The sequence below is a fragment of the Mobula hypostoma genome, chromosome 13, assembly GCF_963921235.1.
Source record: "Mobula hypostoma chromosome 13, sMobHyp1.1, whole genome shotgun sequence".
NCBI lineage: Eukaryota > Metazoa > Chordata > Chondrichthyes > Myliobatiformes > Myliobatidae > Mobula > Mobula hypostoma.
This window is the reverse complement of record NC_086109.1, coordinates 13,528,995-13,548,474: the sequence shown is the minus strand read 5'-3', so window position 1 is coordinate 13,548,474 and position 19,480 is coordinate 13,528,995. Positions and strand designations below refer to the sequence as shown.

Here is a 19,480-nt window from a genome sequence, read left to right as displayed (position 1 = left end):
AAAACTTTGTGCTCTACAGCAAATTTTTGTCTTTGCACTGTACTGTTGCAGCAAAACAATACATTTCACATCATTCAAGTCAGTGCTGATAAATTGGATTCTGAGACAGATGAACTTTATTTGTTACACGTACATCAAAGCAACGTTTTGCGCCAAGTCACAAGAGTCGCCATGCTTCTGATGCCAACATAGTATGCCCACAACTCACTGACCTCAAATGTAATCTTTGGAAATGTAGGAGGAATAAACCCACATGGTCAAGGGGAGAAGATACAAAGTCCTCACAAACAGCAGCGGGAATTTTACAGCGGGAGCTTTAATAGTGTTGCATTAACAGCTGTTTGACTGTGCCATCCCACACTTCTGATCTAATCTTTTGGATCTGCAAATAAATTTAGTTGGATCTTTTTTGAAGGCTCCTTACTGGTTTCAACAGGTAGGGGTCTGTAAGTGTATCTCTTCTGGCTACGCAGAGCCCACTATTACAAAAATAAAACAATGGCAAGATACTTGGAAGAAAACACCATACTTGTCATCATAGTGAGGAAGCAAATTAAAACAAAAATTACCCAAGTTAAACATCTATTGATCCCAGTTTTAAGAATGGGAGCAATGTAACAAATACCACAGTTATTTATTTATTCATTCATATAAACAAATGGACAGCATTGGCATAAGAGGAACCAACAGATGTTTTGTGGGAGGTTTTAATCCATATCTGTGTTTATTTCAAACCTTTAATGAAATCCTTGGGCAATTGACACTGTGCCTTGAACATGATAAACATCTGTCCCTTGTGGAACAGTTGGAACTCTTGTGTACATATGCAACCCTTATCACGCACCACATATAGCGATCCACTCCACTGTGACTTAAACAGCAGGAAAAAAGCGGAGGGGGCCAAACCTGGACTGCGGCATTCCGTCCACAGCAAACTCTTGACAGCCAGTTTGATATCTCGTTGGCAATTTTGGAATCATTTTTAAAGTTTTTCGATAGGTTGCTGAATGTGTAGGACAGCTGATGAGCGGTGATACTGATAAAGCAGCAAACAGTCTGTGGGGAGAAGATGATGAAACAATATGAACCTTTTCTCTTCCATCTTAAGAAGTGAGCATTCATACAATATCCCTGCTGGAAATATTGCCATCAAGGCATTTCATAACATTACAGCTCTATAAAACCCTGGTTAGACCACACTTGGAACACTGTCAAGGTGGAGATAATGCAGAAGAGATCTATGGAGATGCTGGCTAGATTGAAGGACCTAAGTTATTGAGGAATGTTGGGCATGCTGGATCTTTATTTCCTTGAGTGCAGGAGAATGAGGGGGTGACTTCTTAAATGTTTATAAATTCATGAGGAGTATAGATAAGGTCTTTTCCCCAGGACTGGGGAATCCAAATCTAGAGCACACAGATAAAGGATCACAGGGATCAGAAAAAGATCTGAGATATACCTTTTTTTACATAGAGGGTAGTGACTACTTCGAATGAGCTGCTAGAATAAGTGATCAAAGCAAGTATATTTTAAAAGGCTTTGGGTAGGTATGGAAGAGGGGTGCTGAGAGGGTTATGGGTAAAACACAAGGCATCTGGGAATAGCAGAGAGGATGCTATGATCAACATGACTCAGTTGGACCGAAGGTCCAGCTTCTGTATTGTATTAGTCTATGACTCTGATTCTACTGTGTTCTGTTCTGGTCACCTTATCATAGGTAGGATATGGAAGCTTTAGACAGGGTGCGGAGGATATTTACCAGGATGGTGCCTGGATCAGAGAGCATGTCTTACAAGGATAGGTTGAGTGAGCTATGGTTTTCCTCTTTGGAGTGAAGGAGGATGAAAGGCGACTTGACAGAGGTGTACAAGATGATAAGGTGAATAGATTGAGTGGATAGCTAGAGACTTTATCCCAGAACGGATATGGCAAATTCGAGGGAGCATAATTTTAAGGTGATTGGAGGGAAGTCTAGGGGCGGTCAGAGAAAGGTTTTTTCAAACAGAGATTGGTGGGTGTGTGAAGGGTTATAGAGCAGATACACCAGGAACATTTAAGAAACCCTTCGGCACATAGATGATAGAACTATGGAGAGCTCTGTAGGAGGGAAGGGTTAGATTGATCTTCGAGTAGCTTAAAAGGTTAGCACAACATTATGGGCTGAAGGGCCGGTACTGTGCTGTGTTATATATTCTGTAGTACGGTACAATACTGAAACAGCTTCGCTCAACTTGTCATTTGCAACCAAGATACCCATTAAAGTTCATCCCACTTGCATGCATTTAGCCCGTATCAATATAACATAAACATTTCCTATCTATGTCCAAGTCCAAATGTCTTTTCTTTCTCTTTAAATCTTTTTATTGAATTAGTACACAAAAGGTAAAACATATAGAAATTAATACACTGTTGCGATATAAATTTACAAGCGATAATAATACATAAAAAAAAGTAGAAACAGTGCAGATTAGTTATAAAATAACGAGGTAATATAGTAGTATACTAATTTTCCATATATATCAATGAGGAGAAGAAAAAACCCCCCAAAAAAACCCCACCGTGCAACTAACCTAAAAAGCAAAGCAAAGCAATGGGCTAACTAGGTACCAAGTAGACTTAAACAACTTAAACAATCACGTCCTCAAACTTGACCTCCATTAATAACAGTTAAAAACCAAGAAGGGAATGTAAATATGGTCAAAGAGAAAAAAAAAGTTACATTAAATGAAAACGTTGAATAAAAGATCTCCAGGTCTGTTCAAATTTAACTGAAGTATCATAAAGATTACTTCTGATGTTTTCCAAATTTAAACATAATATCGTTTGAGAAAACCAAAAAAAAAACGTAGTTGGGGCATTAATCTCCTTCCAATGTTGTAAAATACATCTTTTCGCCATTAAAGTAAGAAATGCAATCATTCTACGGGCTGAAGGGGAAAGATTACTGGAAGCTTTAGGTAATCCAAAGATAGCAGTAATTGGATGGGGAGAAATATCTGTATTCAATACCTTTGAGATCCAAATGCCTTTTAGATGTTGTTATTATGCTTGGCTCAACCACTTCCTCTGGCAAGTTATTTCATATATGGACCACACTATACAAAAAGTTACCTCTCTGTTGACCGTGGTAGGTTCAGTGTTTCAAATCAGTCTGAGGATGTCTTTCTTTACACAATAATATGGCAGCCCCATGGGTTTCTGTTACTGAGTCTAGATTTTTATACAAAATAGATTTATTTGATTATTTCAGTTTAAGTGCTCCACCTATTAGCAGGTAATGTGAAGAGTTGTTCTGGCCTCTGGATACCAATCCAGCAAGTAAGAGGAAGGGTTTTGGACTAAACTATCACATAACCTGCTGACATTCCCAAAGAGCAATTTGAATGATGGTCAGCAAAGGGGAGCAAAGGGGAGCAAAGGACTGCCATTGCTGATGGAAGACCAGATTTCTTCCCAGGATAGCAATAGCTAATATGAGGGGTCACAATATTAAGGCGATTGGAGGGAAGTATGGGGAGGAGATGCAAGAAGTAAGATTTTTACTGTGAGTATGAGGTGTGGAGGATGTCCTGCCAGGGGTGGTGGTACAGCGAGATTGAGATTCAGGCCTTCGGCATTCAGGGTCCACCATGGATGATGTGTCCTAGCTGTCTAGATACGCAAGCCTGAGCAGCAGAGTATGGAGAGCCAGCTGTTCATGTAGCAAGCTCCCCCTCTCCGTGCATCTGGTAAAACCAAAGAAGCACAGAGTTTAGCACCAGCAGCATCCCAGGGGTTGCCTGTCTGCATTGAAGTCAACATACGACTGCATTAAGGACTCCGGCTGCTGATTTTTCCCTCTGGGTTTACTCCCAAAGCCTCCCCCATGAGGAGGTTTGAGATCAGAGTTATCCTTCTCCTAGATGAGCCACCAACCACGGCTGGTGAGTCCCAACTGCCCGATAGATACAGGTGGATACAATAGGGACATTTAAAGGATTCTGAGATAGGCACATGGATGGTAGAAAAATGGAGGGATAAGTAAGAGGGAAGGGTGATACGTAAGAGATTGGCTTATCCGCCGTCTCAACTGTATTGCAAAATGTGCACGCTGTTTTTCAAGAAACCTTATCAAGCCTTATTCTCCATATTATCAAATTTTAAAGTAAACTTATTACCAAAGCACATATATGTCATAGAAACATAGAAAAGCAACAGCACAATACAGGCCCTTTAGCCCACAAAGTTGTGCCGAACATGTCCTTACCTTAGAAATTATTAGGCTTACCCATAGCCCTCTACTTTTCTAAGCGCCATGTACCTATCCAGAAGTCTCTTAAAAGACCCTATCATATCCACCACCATTGCCGGCAGCCCTTTCCACGCACTCACCACTCTCTGTGTAAAAAACTTACCCCTGACATCTCCTCTGTACCTACTCCCCAGCACCTTAAACTTGTGCCCTCTTGTGGCAGCCATTTCAGCCCTAAAAAAAAGCCTCTGACTACCCACACGATCAATGCCTCTCATCATCTTATACACCTCTATCAGATCACCTCTCATCCTCCATCGCTCCAAGGAGAAAAGGCCGAGGTCACTCAACCTGTTTTCATAAGGCATGTTCCCCAATCCAGGCAACATCCTTGTAAATCTCCTCTACACCCTTTCTATGGCTTCCTTCCTGTAGTGAGGTGACCAGAACTGAGCACAGTACTCCAAATAGTCATAGTCATACTTTATTGATCCCAGGGGAAACTGGTTTTCGTTACAGTTGCACCATAAATAATAAATAGTAATAAAACCATAAATAGTTAAATAGTAATATGTAAATTGTGCCAGTAAATTATGAAATAAGTCCAGGACCAGCCTATTGGCTCAGGGTGTCTGACCATCCAAGGGAGGAGTTGTAAAGTTTGATGGCCACAGGCAGGAATGACTTCCTATGACGCTCTGTGCTGCATCTCGGTGGAATGAGTCTCTGGCTGAATGTACTCCTGTGCCCACCCAGTATATTATGTAGTGGATGGGAGACATTGTCCAAGATGGCATGCAACTTAGACAGCATCCTCTTTTCAGACACCACCGTGAGAGAGTCCAGTTCCATCCCCACAACATCACTGGCCTTACGAATGAGTTTGTTGACTCTGTTGGTGTCTGCTACCCTCAGCCTGCTGCCCCAGCACACAACAGCAAACATGATAGCACTGGCCACCACAGACTCGGTGGTCAAATGGGGTCTGACCAGGGTCCTATATAGCTGCAACATCACCTCTTGGCTCCTAAATTCAATTCCATGATTAATGAAGGCCTTCTTAACCACAAAGTCAACCTGCCCAGCTGCTTTGATTGTCCTATGGACTCGGACCCCAAGATCCCTCTGATCCTCATTTGTTTTTATGACGACAGTCCTTGACGAGGATGGCTTGGACCCAATTGCCGGAGTGTCTGAGGCAAGAATCGAGACATGGATTCAAACTGGACTGAGAATCTGAGCACAAAACAAACACTAGACAAAGTTCCAAGTAGGCTTACGATTGATTACCTCATTTCAGGTTCTCCTTAAGTGCTCAAGACTTGGCACCCAAAACATGATTGCCAATAAATGAGACCGTCCTGAATATTTAAAGGGGCCGAGTCAGCTATCCATACTCTGGAGAATGAGAGCATCTAAGCCTCAGAAGCTGGCTCAGATGGGTGTGTGTCGTACCAGGACCTCCTCCTCTATGGCCGGCTGCTTGGAGGAACAATTGTAGTTATGGATGAGAGCTAAATCCAACATGTCTCTTTCGGGCGCCCAACACCTCTCCTCTGGTTCGAATCCTTCCCAGTCCATGAGATATTGCTGAACAGCTCGGACAGTACGTGAGTCCAAAATTCTTCTCACAGTGAAAACCTGTTCCCCATCGGCAAACCTGGGTGGCGGCGGGCCTGATGGTGGTGAGGCTAATGGGCCGGTGTTCACAGGCTTTAACTTGGAAACATGGAAAGTGGGATTTTGAGGGTCTTGGGGAGCTGCAAGGTGTAGGCCACAGGGTTTACTTTCCCGAGAATCCTGAAGGGTCCAATGAACTTGGGTGCCAGTTTCCTGGATTCCACTCCATGAGACAGATCGACCTGTTGCCCAAGCTGCAAAACTGGTCCCCATCTGCTCTTGCGGTTAGTTTTTACTTCAGCCTTCCGGGTAGAAGCTAACAAAATCTCCCTTGCCCTAGTCCATCTCACCTTGCAGTGTCGGATGAGATCTTCAGCCACAGGAACCCCAACCTCTGCCTCCTTGCTCAGGGAAGAGTGGTGGAGAACGCCCAAATTGGCATTTGAAAGGGGACATCCCGTGCACCGAATGCTGTAAAGTGTTTTGGGTAGACTCTGCCCACATCAAGTGGTTGCTCCAATCATTCGGTCTTTTAGAGGTATACAGTCATCATATCTTGGTTCATCTGCTCTGACTGGCCATTGGACTGCGGGTGAAACCCAGAGGAAAGACTCGCTGTTGCCTCAATCAGTTTGCAAAATGCCCTCCAGAAACGTGATGCGAACTGTGGACCGCGATCTGACTCAATGTCCACCGGAAAGCCGTGGATCCTGTAGACCTTTGCCACAGACGGAAGTTGAAAAATGATCCTCAGTTACCATGACAAAGTCCACGGACGTGTGCGCCCATGGTCTGTCCGGAACAGGCAGAAGATGAAGGAGCTCTTGAGGTTGGGTGCAGGACCCCCTGTTCTGCACGCACACCTCGCATGCCTGCACATGTGGATGGACCTCCCTCAGCATTCCAGGCCACTAATATCTTCTCTTAATGAACTCGAGGGTTCTGGCAATCCCTGGGTGAGATATGAATCTTGATGCATGTCCCCACTGAAGAACCTGTGACTGGACAGGACTAGGAACAAACAGCTGACCCAGGGGGCCACTCTGAGGAATTTCCCCTTTTCCCTGGGCCTTGTGAACAAGTGTGCCAATCCCCCAATGAATAGGCGCTATCACTTTGACCTGGGGCAAAAGAGTGGCAGGCAGCTTTTCCCGTTCAGATTCATTGCTTGGACAGGAGAAGGCATCTGGCTTCTGGTTCTTAGATCTTGGTCAGGATGAAATCAAAACGATTAAAGAAAAAAGACCATCAGGCCTGCCTGGAATTCAGTCTCTTGGCCTCCTGAATATTAGCCAGGTTCTTGTGGTCCGTCCATACGGTAACAAGACTCTTGGCTCCCTTGAACCAGTGACGCCATTCCTCCACAGCCAACTCGATCGTGAGCAGTTCTCTAATCCCAATGTCGTAATTCACCTCTGCCAGGGATAATCACCTGGAGAAGGACACACATGGGTGCAGTTTATTGTCCGAAGATGTTCATCGAGTCAACACTGCATCCACTCTGACATCTGAGGCGTCCATTTCCAGGATGAAAGGAAGGTCCGGGTTAGGTGCGACCAAGTTGAGAGCTGTCGTGAACCACTGTTTGAGCTCTGAGAAACAGCCTCCACCTCGGTAGTCCAAATAAAAGGGCCCATGGATCTCTTGGTTAGTGCTGTCAGTGGAGCCACCACTGAGCTGAAGTTCCTGACAAACTTTCGATAAAAGTTGGCAAATCCCAAGAATTGTTGCATCTGCTTCACACTGGATGGTGGTGGCCAGTCTCCGACGACCTGCTTCCTTCTAGGGTCCATCTTGAGACTGTCATTCGAGAGGATGAAGCCCAAAAAGAAATAGTGGTTATGTGAACAACAGGAATTCTGCAGATGCTGGAAATTCAAGCAACACACATAAAAGTTGCTGGTGAACGCAGCAGGCCAGGCAGCATCTCTAGGAAGAGGTGCAGTCGACGTTTCAGGCCGAGACCCTTCATCAGACGAAGGGTCTCGGCCTGAAACGTTGACTGCACCTCTTCCTAGAGATGCTGCCTGGCCTGCTGCGTTCACCAGCAACTTTTAAGTGGTTATGTGAAATTTGGACTTCTCCAGCCTGACGTAAAATCCATGTTCAAGAAGCCTCTTTAGGATATCTTTGACTTGAGTGATGTGCTGCTCCAATGACTTCGAGAAAATTAGGATGTCATCCAAGTAGATGAAGATATACTTATGGAAAGCATCCAGGAGGATGTCATTTATAAAGGTCTGGAAAACTGCTGGCAGATTCATAAGGACGAGGGCATAACTAGGTACTTACAGGGCCCTGTCGGTGTGTTGAATGCTGTCTTTCAGTCACCATCTGCCTTTAAGTGAATGAGGTTGTATGCACTCTGCAGGACCAGCTTCAAGAATACTCTTGCTCCTTGGAAAATCTCGAAAGCAGTGTTCATGAGTGGAAGAGAGTAACCATCCTTGACTGTTTTGCAATTCAGCCCTCTATAGTCAATGTAAGGCTACAGATTCCTGTCCACCTTCTGTTCTAAGAAGAAGCCAGTGCTGGCTGGAGAGGTGGAGGGCCAAATGAATCCCTCAAACACTAACGAGCACTGGATGAGGAAGTCGAGATAAGAACCCAGGTGACCTTCGAATCTCTCTGGGTTGGAAGATGTGCTGGCTTTGACTGGTTTTCCCAAGCGACTCTGCTCTCCTCGTTGCACAAGTTGACCCATGGATACCTGGAGGTCGTGTTGTACCTGCAGGCTCTGTCGGGAAACATCTTTGCTGTGGCTGGTCACAGCAGGCGAAAGACTCTGGTACCCCATTGGGTCCATACTGACTCAGTCATACTGTGATGAGAGTCTTTGACGAGAATGGCTTGGACTCAGATGAGGAGTATCCAAGGCTAGAATTGAGACAGGGTTTCAAAGTGGAAAGAGAACCTGAGCTCAAAACAAACACTAGACGTAATCGTGAGTAGGCTTACAATTGAGCATCGAACCTCAGTTCAGGTGCTCCTTAAATGCTCAAACCTTGGTGCTTAAAACATAAACGGCAATTAGTGGGACTGCTCTGAATCTTTAAAGGTGCTGCACTAGCTACCCATGCTCCAGACAGTTAGTGTCTAAACCCTGGATGGGTGCGTGTCGTAACACGTTTTCATGCAAGCTTAGTAAATCCAAGAACCATAATGGAATCAATGAAAAGACAGCACCCAACAAATAACCAGATGTGCAAAAGGCAACAAACTGCAAATACAAAAGAAAAAAAAATAATAAAAATAATTAAGCAATAAATATGGAGAACATGAGATGAAAAGTCCTTGAACGTGAATTAATTGGTTGTGGGAACAGTTCTGTGATGGGGCAAGTGAAGTTATCCCCACTGGTTCAAGAGCCTGATGGTTGATGGGTAATAACTGTTCCTGAACCTGGTGTGAGTCCTAAGGTTCCTGTCCCTTCTTTTTGATGGCAACAGAGAGAAGACAGCATGAGATGGCTGGTGGGGTTCCCTAATAATGGATGCTGCTTTCCTGTGACAATGCTCTATGTAGATGTACTCAATGGTGGGGAGGGCTTTACCCACATTTTGCAGGCATTTTCATTCACGGGCATCGGTGTTTCCACACCAAGTCATGATGCAACCAGTCAATATTCTCTCCACCACACATCTATGGGTGTTTGTCAAGGTTTTAGATGTCATGCTGAATTTTTTCAAACTCCTAACTAGATACAACAGCAGCTGTGTTTTCTTCATAACTGCACTTATATATGGGCCCTGGACAGATCCTCTGAAATAATAACACTGAGGACTTTAAAGTTGCTGACCCTCACCACCTCTAATCCCCTGATAAGGACTAGCTCACAGACCCCTGGTCTCCTCATCCTGAAGTCATAATGGTCTTGCTGATACTGAGTGAGAGGATGTTGTTGTGGCATCATTCAGCCAGATTTTCAATCTCTCTCCTACATGCTGATTCATCACCTTTGATTTAGCCAATGGCACCGGTGTCGCCAGCAAAGGTAAATATGACAACGGATTTATGGTGCACTTGCTATGGTGTGTTGGCGAGCTAGCAACAAAAAATGACAGCATTGAACAATTATTAAGAAAGAGGTGTTATCCAAAAATTAAGTTAGAGGTTAAGTACAGTAAAATGAGCATAAATACATAAATGCCAATATAGAAACATAGAAACATAGAAAATAGGTGCAGGAGTAGGCCATTCGGCCCTTCGAGCCTGCACCGCCATTTATTATGATCATGGCTGATCATCCAACTCAGAAACCCGCCCCAGCCTTCCCTCCATACCCCCTGATCCCTTTAGCCACGAGGGCCATATCTAACTCCCTCTTAAATATAGCCAATGAACTGGCCTCAACTGTTTCCTGTGGCAGAGAATTCCACAGATTCACCACTCTCTGTGTGAAGAAGTTTTTCCTAATCTCGGTCCTAAAAGGCTTCCCCTTTATCCTCAAACTGTGACCCCTTGTTCTGGACTTCCCCAACATCGGGAACAATCTTCCTGCATCTAGCCTGTCCAATCCCTTTAGGATTTTATACGTTTCAATCAGATCCCCCCTCAATCTTCTAAATTCCAACGAGTACAAGCCCAGTTCATCCAGTCTTTCTTCATATGAAAGTCCTGCCATCCCAGGAATCAATCTGGTGAACCTTCTTTGCTCTCCCTCTACGGGAAGAATGTCTTTCCTCAGATTAGGGGACCAAAACTGCACACAATACTCCAGGTGTGGTCTCACCAAGGCCTTGTACAACTGCAGTAGTACCTCCCTGCTCCTGTACTCGAATCCTCTCGCTATAAATGCCAGCATACCATTTGCCTTTTTCACCGCCTGCTGTACCTGCATGCCCACTTTCAATGACTGGTGTATAATGACACCCAGGTCTCGTTGCACCTCCCCTTTTCCTAATCGGCCACCATTCAGATAATAATCTGTTTTCCTATTTTTGCCACCAAAGTGGATAACTTCACATTTATCCACATTAAATTGCATCTGCCATGAATTTGCCCACTCACCCAACCTATCCAAGTCACTCTGCATCCTCTTAGCATCCTCCTCACAGCTAACACTGCTACCCAGCTTCGTGTCATCCGCAAACTTGGAGATGCTGCATTTAATTCCCTCATCCAAGTCATTAATATATATTGTAAACAACTGGGGTCCCAGCACTGAGCCTTGCGGTACCCCACTAGTCACCGCCTGCCATTCTGAAAAGGTCCCGTTTATTCCCACTCTTTGCTTCCTGTCTGCTAACCAATTCTCCATCCACATCAATACCTTACCTCCAATACCGTGTGCTTTAAGTTTGCACACTAATCTCCTGTGTGGGACCTTGTCAAAAGCCTTTTGAAAATCCAAATATACCACATCCACTGGTTCTCCCCTATCCACTCTACTGGTTACACCCTCAAAAAATTCTGTGAGATTTGTCAGACATGATTTTCCTTTCACAAATCCATGCTGACTTTGTCCAATGATTTCACCGCTTTCCAAATGTGCTGTTATCACATCTTTGATAACTGACTCCAGCAGACAGGGTGGGGTGACAAGTAGAATGGTTAATCAGATAATTTGTCCAAGGGAAGAAACTTCTATGATGATATAAAGTTTTTGTTTTTCTTAATAGCTCTATCCCACAAGATTTGTCACTGCTCTTCAACCCACAGTTCTCGATCTGAAACACTAGCTTTTCTTGTTTTCCATTGATGTCTCTTGACTGGCTGAGTTCCTCCAGAATTTTCTGGTAATTGCTTTTGATTTATGAGTGCATTTTTTATTGCTGCTCCTCAAAAGTTGCTGACCACAAATAACCTCATTTGGTTGCACTTCACGAGTGGTTCTATTTGCAAGTTAAGCTAGTGCTCAGGGAAAAGGGTACAAAGAATTGTTGATCATAAGGAAAGAGTTGAGACTTTACAAAGCGCTGGCGAGGCCTCACTTGGAGTATTGTGAGCAACTTTGGGTCCCTTATCTGAGAAACTGCTGAAACATGAGAGGGTTCAAAGGACGTTCACAAAAATGATTCCAGAATTGAATCACTTGTCATATAAAGTGTGTTTGATGGCTCTGCGCTTCTATTCACTGGAATTCCGAAGAATGAGGGATAAACTCATTGAAACCTATCAAAGAGTGTAAGGCCTTGAGAAAGTGGATATGGAGAGGATGTTCCCTATGGTGGGAGAGCCTAAAACCAGAGGACACAGCATCAGAATTGAGGGGCGTGCTCTTAGAAAAGAGATGAGGAGGAATTTCTTTAGCCAGAGAGTGGTGAATCTGTGGATTTCTTTGTCACAGGCAGCTATGGAGGCCAGGTCTTTAAGTATATTTAAGGCAGAGGTTGATAGATTCTTGATTGGTCAAGGCATGAAAGAATATGAGGAGAAGACAGGAGATTGGGGCTGAGAGAAAAATTGGATCACCCATGATGAAATGGTAGAGCAGACTCGATGGGCCAAATGGCCTAATTCTGCTTCTATAGCTTATGGTATTATGTTTGGGTGAACTTGTTTGGAGGTTATTTGAATATTTAAGTTTAAGTTTACTCTGTACAGATATGTTAATTGCAGATTTATCTCCATCCTTAAATACTCCTTAGAACTTGGTGGTGAGATGCCTTTTAGTCTATTACAGTCTGCTTGTCAGGTGAAGGGACTCCACAGTGCTCTTAGATAAGGAATTCCAAGACTTGGACCCAATAACTGTAATGAAGAGTTCATGGTCAAGGTGGCTGAGGACACTAATCAAGCGGGCAGCTCTGTCCTCGGCACTGTTAAGTTCCGCAGGATTTCATCCAGCTCCACTCCTCAACACAAATGAAAAGTGGGGGATCTTACTGAAGTGTACCGAATTTTAAAAAGCCTAAAAAGTGTGGATGTGGAGAGGATATTTCCAATAGTGGGAGAGTCTTGCGCCAGAGGGCACAGCCTCAGAATAGAAGGACTTCTCCTTAGAACAGAGATGAGGAGGAATTTCTTTACCCAGAAGGTGGTGAATCTGTGGCATTCATTGCAACTGACGGCTGTGGAGGCCAAGTCATTGGGTATATTTAAAGTGTTGTTTGATAGGTTCTTGATAAGTAAGAGCATCAAAGGTTATGGGAAGAAAACAGGAGAACGGGATTGAGAAGGGTAATAAATCAGGCAAGATGAAATGACAAAGCAGATGATGGGACCAATGTCTGTCTTATGGTGTTTCCACTTGCAATTCTCCATGATTCTGCTTCGTATGGTTACATTTGCTCCAATTTGGTCCTTTCTTTTGATTTGTCCCAATACAGAATCACAAAATGCTCTTCCTTAGTCAATCACAGTTGCTCTTCAGTCCCCAGATGACCCAATATAAGACTTCTCCAATTTGCCCCACTCTCTCTCCTTATTCAGAACTGTGCGGAAGTCTAAGGCAAATAGAACATAGAACACAGAACAGTACAGCACAGTACAGGCCCTTCGGCCCACAATGTTATGCTGATCCTTAAACCCTGCCTCCCATAAAACCCCCACCTTAAATTCCTCCATATACATGTCTAGTAGTCTCTTAAATTTCACTCGTGTATCTGCCCCCACCACTGACTCAGGCAGTGCATTCCATGCACCAACCACTGAGTAAAAAACCTTCCTCTAATATCCTCCTTGAACTTCCCACCCCTTACCTTAAAGCCATGTCCTCTTGTGTTGAGCAGTGGTGCCCTGGGGAAGAAGCACTGGCTATCCACTCTATCTATTCCTCTTAATATCTTGTATATATAGATAGGATGCCTAACACCTTTAAACAGTATTGTAGTAATTTTATGTATTGCACTGTACTGCTGACACAAAATAAAAAACAGATTTCATGACATACATGAGTAGTGATAAACCTGATTCTGATATGGGTCTCTATTGTGGATTGAGAGTGGGAAGGGGGCAGGGAGAGAAGAATCATGGTTGGGAAAAGGGGAAAGGAGGGGGGAGGGAGCGGGAAGCACCAGACAGACATTCCGTAATGATCAAAAAACCAATTGTTTGGAATCAAATGACCTTGCCCGGTGTCTCAGGGCTGGGTGTATCTGCACCTGCTCCACCACCCCACCCCCTACCCCACTGCCCCGGCACCTGGCAGACCTTCTCTGCCACCCGTCCCACACTTTTCCCGCGGTGCTCCACCCTCACTATTCCCATCATCACCCTTTGTTCCTGGCAGATTTATAAACTCACTTTCTGCTCCCCATTGACAATTACCACACCGTGCAGAAGTCTTCGGTAACCTAGTTATGTCTATACGTGCCTCGGACTTTTGCACAGTCTGTATTCTCTAGATTCTTTCCTTTGGGATATTTTTCCAGTTCTGTTCCAGAGGATACGATGGAGCCTTCCTTACCAGTCGATTCCCTAGCCCAATAACTCATAGAGTCTTACAGTTCAGTAGAAGGCCTTTTAGCTATATTCATATATAATCATCTACTGTATATACACGTAATTATTCAGTGAAAAGTTCAGCTGCTTCTGCACTTTTCTAGAAGCTGTTTAGTTTTCTGTAGGTGTCATGCCACTTGGAACTGGCTCTTTTATCACTGGAATGTTGTTATTTCTAGTCTGAGCAGGAGATGACCAGGCCTACATTTTTTTTCTTTACTTTGCTTCTCTCAGCTCTCTTTGCCTGTTCTTTGTTCTTGTAGCAGTTCATAAAATGGTCGCAAGCAACAAGGTTTGCACCTCAATCTTGACTTCCAAAGAACCTTTGGATCGCAAGAGTATCAAGATCCAACAATGCCAGCCAAAATGCCCAAATCCCTCTAAACCTTTCCTGTCCATGTACCCTTCCAAATGTCTTTTTAGTGTTGTCATTGTATCTACCTCAAGTACTCCTTCTGGAAGCGTGTTCCAGCTATGCGCCAGCATTTGTGTGAAGAAATAGCTCCACAGGCAATTCACCCCTCACCTTAAACCTATGACCTCTAGTCTTTGATTCCCTTTCCCTAGGAAAGAGACTGCAAGATTTACTCTACTTATGGCCCTTATGATTTTATACATCTCTGTAATATCTCCCACACTCCAATGATTAAAGTTCTAGATTGACCAGCCTCTCCTGATAACTGAGGATAAAATTATCATGAATCATTGTTGCACTCTTTTGAAGTCACTCGCTGCACAAAGGAGTTTTTGCCCCTGTCACTTTTGATTCCTTAGTCAATCACATCCCTGGTTTGTGCCTCCTCACTATCTGATCTGCTGACTTAACACACAGAACGTAGAACATTACAGCACAGTATAGGCCATGCGGCCCACAATGTTGTGCTGACCCTTTAACCAACTCAAAGATCAATCTTGCCCTTCCCCTCCCATGTAGTCCTCTCTTTCTGCATAATCCATGTCCTATCTAAAAGTCTCATAAATGCCCCTAACGTATCCACGGCAGCAGATTCAACACAGTCACCACATTCTGTGTGGAAAAAAACCCACACACTTTGACATGCCCCGTGTATTTTCCTCCAATCACCTTAAAATTATGTCCTCTTGTATTTTCCATTTCCACCATGGGATTGCTGACTGTCTACTCCATCTAAGCCTTTCCTTCATGATTTTACGATTCCCTTTGATCACCTCTCTTCATCACCCAGCTGCAAGATTCAGTCCTGATTTATACCATATTGTGCAAAAGCCTGAGATGCATATATATTGCTGGGGTACCTAAGATGTGTTTAGAATCAAATGACCTTGCCTCGTGTCTTAGAGCTGGGTGTGTCTGCACCTGCAACCGCCCCCCCCACCCCCCCGGCACTCCTTCTCTGTCACCTGTGATACATACCTCATGAATATCTTCTGACTGTCTTATGAGGATGATGTAATGGCCTTTTGGAGGTCACCTGATGTAATTTTCCCACCAATGTGACGTCACGTGATGACACGTTCACCACGGGTATAAAAGGAGACCCCTGGGTTCCAGTTAGAACATCAGCCAGATACTCCGTTCCCCTGTGTATTTGCTTTATGACGCAGTTTTGATTTAAAACGGAGCTTTACGTTCTATTGTAAGGTACAAAAGTGTTGGGCCGGCAGTTTAACCAATAGCTGCCAGATTTGTTGATGTACCTTTTCAGTAGCATTGGAGAGTGAAGACGGGAACCTGAAGGAGTTGTTCGACGGTTGAAAGGATTGACCATTATTGAATTCGTTCAGGTAAGAGTGATCTGCATGAGATAGCCTCTGCTAAAAGCAGCAGAAAGGTTGTGCAGTATCTAGTATCCAGAGGGAAAGGTTAGTGCCTTTAAAATATTTTATTTCCATCGATGTGATCCTGCAGACAAGGCAGGATCCGGCTGGGATTGGCGGTGATGTCGCGTCTTTGAGGAATTCTTTACTTCAGGAAAGTCTCTCCTAATTGACTGTATAAATCTCTTGGACTTTCAAATTTACCATTCTAAGAACTGTGTTTGAATTTACCACTTTAAGACTGTTTTCGCATTTATCACTTTAAGAACTAGTACTGAGTGGTGGTTTGTTAAATAGCTGCATAGCAGTTTACTTGCGGTTAAGATTTTCATTTGTTTTTTTTTAATATTGAGCAGAGTTTAGTAAATGTTTGATTGTTTTTATAAAACCTGACTCAATTCGATTGATAGTCATTGTTGCCAATCACGTGACACCTGTCCCACTCCCCTCCTGTGGCACTCCAGATCCGACATTCCAACACCCTTCGCTCCCGCCAGATTTACAAACTTGCACTCCACTGTTGACAAATACAGTACTGTGCAAACGTCTTATGCACCCTAGCAATATACGTGTGCCCAAAACTTTTGCACAACACTGTATCTCTCCTGCCTTCCACTCTATCTGTCCTCTCCACCTCTTCCCTTCTTAAAACTTGGTTTATTTCTAACTTTGCACAGTCCTAATGAAATACAGTCAACTCAAAATGTTAACTCTGTTTCTCATTCCACAATTGTTTCCTGAGCTGCTCGGCAATCCCACCGCTTCTGTTCTTAAACTAGGAATGCTCCATTCCTAGAAGACCACTGGGGTTTCTATTCCACCCATCAGATATATATATTCAGAGTACTGCGTATGCTGAGCTCTTAGCATCGTCAATGGTCACTCCCATCTATCCAACGATCTTTTTGGCCCTCTATCATCAGGCAGGACGTACCGTAGCATTATGACAAGGACTGTTAGAATAGGGAACAGCTTCCCCTCCCAGGCTGTGAGTCTAGTCTATTCACTGCCACCAGCTAGGTCTCATCACATATGAAATGCCAGTAGTGTTACACTGTTTAATTTTAACTTGTGTCGTAAATACACCTTATACTTGTTAATTTATACCAGTAATATTTCTTTAAGTGTTGTATGTGTGAGTTATATGTACTGTATTATGCACCTTGGTCCAGAGGAACATTGTTTTGTTTGATTGTATATGTGTGTACGGTTGAATGTTAATAAACTAAACTTGAACTTGAACTGTCAGTATCTGGCTTCTGTGTTCCACCACATACGTTAATACTCATTCATAGAGCAAAACAACTTAGAGAGAACAGCACTCCATGCTGTTGTAAAATTGATCCAACATAAGAATTTCTTACCAGATTTTCAACGTCTGTATCTGATAAAACTTCATATCGCACCACACTTGGAAGCAGGGTACTAGCCTGGAAAAGAAAGATACAGTTAAGGTGACTGACATTAAAGCAATTGAAGTTCATTAGGGTTTATGGCCTCTGGGGTATTTTAAAAAGGATTGAAGCTCTTACAGGCAGCACTACAGAGAGTTAAAAGCTATATCAAGATTAGTAGCGTCCATGTGGGAAATCATAGCTCAGGGTATAATAGTTTGGTGGGTATATCGTAATCAGAATCAGGTTTAATATCACCAGCACATATGTTGTGAAATTTGTTAACTTAAAGGGAGAGCAGGGGTTATTCGTGTTAACTTAAGGGGGGGGGGGTTTATTAGTGTTAACAAGGGCAAATGCATTAGACATTGAGGAGTCAGCATTATACTGTTTGTTTTCTAACCAGATTATCGATCTTTTCCCGACAGCTCCCTGCCGCTCCTATTGTGTTTTTGATGAAAGCACGCCATGAATCTGATGCATTAATATGCAGCAGAAACACTAGACACATGAAGAAGAGTGCCTGCAATAAAACGGAAATACAATCATTGCCATCAGTGTGGCTCGGTCATGCAGGTACAAACAGTCAGTCAGATGGTCACCTTTAGAGAGCAGCTATTTGACCCAACGTCCATATCTCATCATGACCTATCGACATCTCCCTCTGTTTATCCAGTTTTAGCTTCCAGAACAAAACTTCCTTTTCACTCTCTATGGTACTAAATCCCCTGCTTGGGTAAATCCTTTGAGTCCATATGCCATTGTGGCAATTAATATTTTGTTGAGAAACAAAAGCTAGAACTCAGAACTTGTGATTCAGGAATAAGGACTTCAGACCAAAGATTAAGTAGACAATACGGGGTTGGTCAAAAAAAAGGTGGAAGAGGGATCTAGTAATGCCAAGTTCCATATTTTCACCTTACTTTATATTCTTTTAACTCTTCCAAACATTAGTGTGGTGGACAGTGCCCACACCAGTGACTCCTGGGTCGGAAGTGGCACAGTAAGGTGCAAGGCGGCACAGTAGTATAGTGGTTGGTGTAACGCGTCACAGTGCCAGTGAATGGAATATCAGGGTTCAACTCCCACCACTGCCTGTATGTTCTTCCCCATGACCACATTGAGTTTCCTCCAGGTGCTCCAGTTTCCTCCCACATTCCAAAAGATGTACGGGTTAGGGTTAGTGTGTTGAGGGTACGCAATGTTGGTGCCAGAAGCATGGCGAGACTTGCAGGGTGCCACCCCCTACCCCCAGAAACATCTTCAGGCTGTGTTGGTCGTCGATGCAAATGACATATTTCACTATATGTTTCGGTGCACATGTTACAAATAAAGCTAATCTTTAAAAATGTTTAACCCTGAATTTCCTAAAAGGTGCTAGACCACGCCAACCTCAATGGCCTCATTGCCAAATTCTGAGTCCACGTCCAGGAAGGAATTTGACACGTTCAAAGGTATCTCAGATCCACCTTTACACTTGCTAGATAAAGGAGCTTCTACCTGGGTAGGATTTGAACTCCAAGTGCAAGGACATAAAAGCAAGAAAATAAAGAAATACAATAAAGAAATGTCCTAAAAGCAAGAGGAAACATAAGAGCCTGCAGATGCTACAGTGTGGAACAACAAGCAATCTGCTGGAGGAATTCAGCAGCTGTTGGGGAGAGGGAAGGCATTTTCACTGCAAGGTCTGATATGAATCTTTGACAATTCCTTCCCCCCACAAAAAAAAGTTAAAGCATTTTTTAAAAATCATGGTAAGCAATAGAGTGGGCTCTACAGAGTTATATTTAACTTCATTAGTGTACACTGCTGTGTGTTGAATTGTCCAAACTGCAATGTACATTATGAGATGGTGATAGACAATACCAGTTTACAGTTCTGTTGGAGATAGGATGAGCGGACTTATTCCAGTTACTACCCTTGGGCAGGAGGTACAGAAGCCTTATGTCACACGCTACCAGGGTCAGGAACAGTTACTACCCTTCAACCATCAGGTCTTGAACCAGCGTAGATAACTTCACTCACCTCAATGCTGAACTCACTCCACAACCTA

The 19,480-nt window shown here is 43.6% G+C and overlaps 1 protein-coding gene across 4 annotated transcripts in view; it reads right to left on the bottom strand.

Annotated features, from left to right (window-relative positions):
- Positions 1 to 19,480, bottom strand: part of LOC134355441 (uncharacterized) — a 94,701-nt gene that overhangs the window by 17,152 nt on the left and 58,069 nt on the right. For all 4 annotated transcript variants that reach the window (XM_063065308.1, XM_063065311.1, XM_063065312.1 and 1 more), the window contains 3 exons: positions 17,831 to 17,950; positions 17,398 to 17,463; positions 907 to 1,056 (listed from right to left, as the gene is read on the bottom strand). In XM_063065308.1, the coding sequence (XP_062921378.1) occupies positions 907 to 1,056; positions 17,398 to 17,463; positions 17,831 to 17,950 (336 nt within the window). The remainder of the gene's footprint in view (positions 1 to 906; positions 1,057 to 17,397; positions 17,464 to 17,830; positions 17,951 to 19,480) is intronic.